The 4,772-nt window shown below is 60.2% G+C and overlaps 1 protein-coding gene across 1 annotated transcript; it reads right to left on the minus strand.

The window, feature by feature from the left end:
• Window positions 1-758: 758 nt before the first annotated feature.
• Window positions 759-3,932, minus strand: Socs3 (suppressor of cytokine signaling 3). The gene is made up of 2 exons (XM_021213203.2): window positions 3,497-3,932; window positions 759-2,941 (listed from the first exon to the last, which is right to left on the minus strand). The coding sequence occupies exon 2, from the start codon at window positions 2,851-2,853 to the stop codon at window positions 2,176-2,178; it is 678 nt and encodes a 225-aa protein (XP_021068862.1). The 5' UTR covers window positions 2,854-2,941; window positions 3,497-3,932; the 3' UTR covers window positions 759-2,175.
• Window positions 3,933-4,772: the final 840 nt, after the last annotated feature.

The raw sequence follows: 4,772 nt of genomic DNA on the forward strand, positions 1-4,772 counted from the left end.
CTGCCCCGAACTCAATAAATATTTACAGATCACCTCTCTAGGCACCAGAAATGAAGAATCCAAGTCATGCTGCGTCCTGCTCACACAGAAACACAGCTGTGTCTCATGGGGATGCTTAAGAGGCTCAACCTCTTTGGTGCCCAGATGTAGGATGAATACATGGCTGCTTTCCCAGGAGGAGCCTGGCTGGTGGTCCACTGCCCAGGTTAAAATGAATGTATGGGGGAGTGTGGCCAGAAAGCCATTACCACCTGTCCCAGGGCCCCACTTGCTTTCCAGCCCTCTGTGGGGATCACCCCTCCCCCTTCATGCCGTGACGTCTGTAATGCTGTGCTGACATCACCCGTCACTCTCAGGACCCCGAGTCTAGACTTTCTCGGAACACCTCCCTGCCAAGCAGCCCAGCCAGAGTGTGCGCTAATAGCTTGGAGCCTCTAACAGCTTCTGACCACAGCGCAGCCTGCTCCCTGCAAGCCCTTTGAAGCCAGCATTTCCTTCGCAAACTTGCTTTGCATATTCTGGTCAGAGCTGAATCAGACTGGCAGGAATTACCCATCGGTAATAATCTAGGTGGCTGTCACAGCTTGCCAGTGACACAGGAGGGCTGCAGGTGATGTGAGGATTCATCTGATTCTACCTCAGAGCCGTGACCCAAGAAGCTCAGCCAGCCCCCTCCCCTCATAGAGAATGAGCAGAAGAGAAAACGGGGAAAGAAAGGCTCAAGTCACTTTTTTTTTTCATTAAAAAATAGTGCTCTTTATTATAAATTACTGAAATGTTTCTTTTCTGAGTATAAATATAAATATATGTGCAAAGTCTGAGTTGAACTGGGATTTGGTTGAGTTTTTCAAGCATCTTCAGACAGCCTCGAAGGCCTGAGTGGGGAGAGGGGCGGGCTGGAGGTGGATTTTTATAAAAGTGATTGAGGCAAATTGTAAACATTATTCAAAACAACAGAGAGAAAAAAGCCACCCCAACACACAGCTGCCCCACCCAGCCCCATACCTGACTCAGAAAACTGTTGTTTCTCCCCCAAAACAGGCCCAGTTCCAGGTAATTCCATGGCTGCTGCATTCCCGTGAGGCCCCTGTGAGCAAGCGGGCACGGGAAGGCTTCTCCATCACCTCCCGCCTGCCCCAGGTGAGAAGGGAGGGCTGTGCAGGGCCTTGAGGCCCTCGGACCGACCGACCCAGAGATGCCTAAGACTGGCAATGTCTTCCCAGTGTTAACTCAGGAGTCTCCTGAGTGACTGGGTCTCTCAACTCTCTGCATATTGGCTGTGTTTGGCTCCTTGTGTGCCAATCCCCATCCCTGGGACAGAGGGCATTTAAGGCGAGTCTCCTAGCCCCACCTAGGAGAGACAAAACAGAACCCTCCATCTGCTCCAAGGACCTGGGTTCCTCTGTTGACCTGCCTCCCTTCGGTGGTGGAAAAGGTGGCCAAACTCACCAGCCCCATCCGTTTGTCTCCCTTCTAAATGCTACTGCCTCTTCACAACGGGGAGGGTTCTGGGGTGCCAGAGGACTTTGGGATCTGCGAGGTTTCATTAGCTGCCCCATGGGAGAGGAACCTGGCACCAGTATAGCTCTCTTCAGGTCACTCCCTTGCCTCTCTCTCTCTCCGGAGCCAGGAGCCACCACTCCTCACCTCGGCTGGGCAGTGGGAGTGGCTATTTCTTTGGCCAGCCCCCAAACCCTTCACACACCCTTTTCTCTTCCATCTTCCCCCCCCCAGGCCTGGCGCCTGCTCTTGATCAAACCAAATCAAAGCGCAAACAAGTTCCAGCGGGAAAGTCTGAAGATTCCCCCTGCAGTTCTAAGTTCAACACTCGGAGGTGTCCCCACCTCCCTTGGGAAGCAGAGCGGGTGTGGAGGAAGGGAAGGGGAGAGTCCGCTTGTCAATGGTATTGTCCCACCAGGCCGGGCCAGCTGGCTCCACTTGAGAGACGCTGGAGCTGGGGAGGGAGAAAGCAGGTGGCATCTCCCCCTCCCCTCAGACGAATTCCAGGTCCTGCCAGCCCCACTCTGCAGGAGTGGAGGGCCCGAGGAAGAAGCCAATCTGCCCCTGGCTCACTGGGAGCTACTGACCGTTGGGGCTGGATTTTTGTGCTTGTGCCATGTGTCTCGGAGGAGAGGCGACCTACCGACCCAGGCCCCCCTCTGACCCTTTTGCTCCTTAAAGTGGAGCATCATACTGGTCCAGGAACTCCCGAATGGGTCCAGGCAGCTGGGTCACTTTCTCATAGGAGTCCAGGTGGCCGTTGACAGTCTTCCGACAAAGATGCTGGAGGGTGGCCACGTTGGAGGAGAGAGGTCGGCTCAGTACCAGCGGAATCTTCTCGCCCCCAGAATAGATGTAGTAAGCTCTCTTGGGGGTACTCCCGGGGAGTGCCTGGGCAGGAGGCTGCTCCGGAACTTCGGAGGAGGGTTCCGTGGGTGGCAAAGAGAAGGAGGGGGTCCCTGGGGGCGGCATGTAGTGGTGCACCAGCTTGAGTACACAGTCGAAGCGGGGAACTGGCTGCGTGCTTCGGGGGTCACTCTGCAGCGAAAAGCTGCCCCCCTCGCACTGGATGCGTAGGTTCTTGGTCCCCGACTGGGTCTTGACGCTCAGCGTGAAGAAGTGGCGCTGGTCCGAGCTGTCGCGTATAAGAAAGGTGCCCGCGGGCTCGGCGCTGAGCAGCAGGTTCGCCTCGCCGCCGGTCACGGCGCTCCAGTAGAATCCGCTCTCCTGCAGCTTGCGCACGGCGTTCACCACCAGCTGGTACTCGCTTTTGGAGCTGAAGGTCTTGAGGCGCAGGCTGGTGTCCAGGGGGCGGCTCATCCCGGCGGCGGGAAACTTGCTGTGGGTGACCATGGCGCACGGAGCCAGCGTGGATCTGCGCGGCGGCGGCTGCAGCTGCTTCGCGGCCTCCGCACAGCGGCCGCTACCGCATCCCGGGGAGCTGCAGACAGCAAAGCGTGTGGCGCGTGAGTGCCCGGAACCCTCCAGCGTGCCCGGCCCTCCAGCCTCCGCCTAGCGCCCGGGGCACCCCTTTGCCCCGCTTTAGACCGTGCCTCGGACCCAGCCACCTCGCGGAACTCTACTGGCCTCTGTCACTACCGGCCAACCCCAGACAGACCCTTCCCCAGCCCGCCTTAGGAGAACGCCCAGAGAAACTCGCGCGTGGAAGTTGGGTCTCCAGGAGCGCGGCCAGGATGGGGAGAAACACAAGAGCCCTAGGGACGCTCAGGGCGCCGCTCAGTCCGGTGCCCTCAGTGGCGAGGGCGAAAAAAGGGGGGTGCCAAACCCGAGATATGTGAGAGAGGGGACAGGAGAAACCCGAGGGCCCCTGTCTGAGTATTACGGGAACCAGGGATCTTCGGTTCTCATCCGCTCTGCCCCCTACCTCGTCCCCTCCCTACCGGGAATGACCCGGGAAGGGGAGGAGAAACCGGGAAAAGCTCCCGAGCTGGACCGAGGCCCCCACCCTTCCCCACACCGCGCCCCTCCTTCCTACCTAGTCCCGAAGCGAAGTCTCCGGCCTTGGGGTTGCGCCTCCTATGGTCCCCGAGGCGAGGCGGTGGCCAGCAGTGGCTCGCGCTGCGCCCAGATGTGGGTAGCCGTGAAGTCTACAAAGGGGCTCCCCGTGCGTGCGCCCCCTCTGGCTTCGCTGCTCCCCGGGCCGACGAGGCGCGCTCCTGGGTGAATCAGGCAAAGGACCCGGGTGAGGGACCTCGACGGAGAGCTGGGCCGGGCAGGGGGCGTCCGGGAGCCCTGAGAGACAGCAGTCGTAAGAGCAGGCGAGTGTAGAGTCGGAGTTAGAGCCGCCGCGGAGGCCGCGCGCGCGGGTATTTACCCGGCCAGTAGCCCCGCCCCCCGATTCCTGGAACTGCGCGGCCGGTCTTCTTGTAATGTTTAGTCACTACTCTGCACTGAAAGGCTGTGCGCGGAGGGCGAGGGAGGGGCCGCGGAGGGCGGGCTCGGAGCTGGGGCCTCCAGGACCCGCCGAGACTCACCCAGAGGGAGACAAAGCGCGGCGCGAGGCTGCCCGACCGGCGGGCGCGGCGCCAGCGGTGGCCGAGCGTTCCTGGCAGCGGCCCCTCCCCCCGCGCTCCGCCCCCAACTTCTCATTCACACTTTCCCCCCTCCCTTCTAAGAAGGCTGGTTTCTGGCAGAGGCGGGGGCGCCGCGATGGGAGCGCGCGGGCAGTTCTAGGAGGCCAGCCGGGAGAGGCTCCCTCCTGGCACCCCCTTCCCTTTCTTTTGAACCCCGCGGGGACGCTCCCCTCGCTCCCACTCAGGCCACTCCGAGGTTCTCATGTACAGTTCCAAGCATCCCGTGCCAGCCAAAAGGGACGTAGGACCATTCAGCCACCAGCCCACTGGGGACCTAGGAAGTGGAGGTGGGGGAATGCGAGACGTTTACCTGTAGACAGGTCCAAAAGATGAAGCGGCGAGATCCAGAAGTGGAGGAGACATTGACTTCGAAGCAGCTGCCTGGCCTCAGCTCATTCGCCCATTGCCTGGTTCTTCGGTGACAGACGTGGGTGCTGATGCCCTTTGGGAAGTGGTGTGGGAGGAGCAGCTAACTACTACCTTATCACTCATCTGGGCCTCCCAACCTGCGTGGCGAACTGTGGGTCCGCCCAGGTGCTCTCGGGGCGGTGGGGGAGCTTAAGGAAAGAAACCCTGACCCCATGCTCGTCCCCCGAGTCCACTAGAGGGCGCGCTGGAGTCTTGTAGGGGAGCCCGAGTTTTGCTGTTTTCCAGGCTCTGGGGAGAGAGAGAGAGAGA

This window comes from Mus pahari, chromosome 14 (assembly GCF_900095145.1).
Source record: "Mus pahari chromosome 14, PAHARI_EIJ_v1.1, whole genome shotgun sequence".
Lineage (NCBI taxonomy): Eukaryota > Metazoa > Chordata > Mammalia > Rodentia > Muridae > Mus > Mus pahari.

Coding starts and splice junctions, on each gene's coding strand:
- Socs3 (XM_021213203.2), bottom strand. CDS start 2,853: ATGGTCACCCACAGCAAGTTTCCCGCCGCCGGGATGAGCCGCCCCCTG.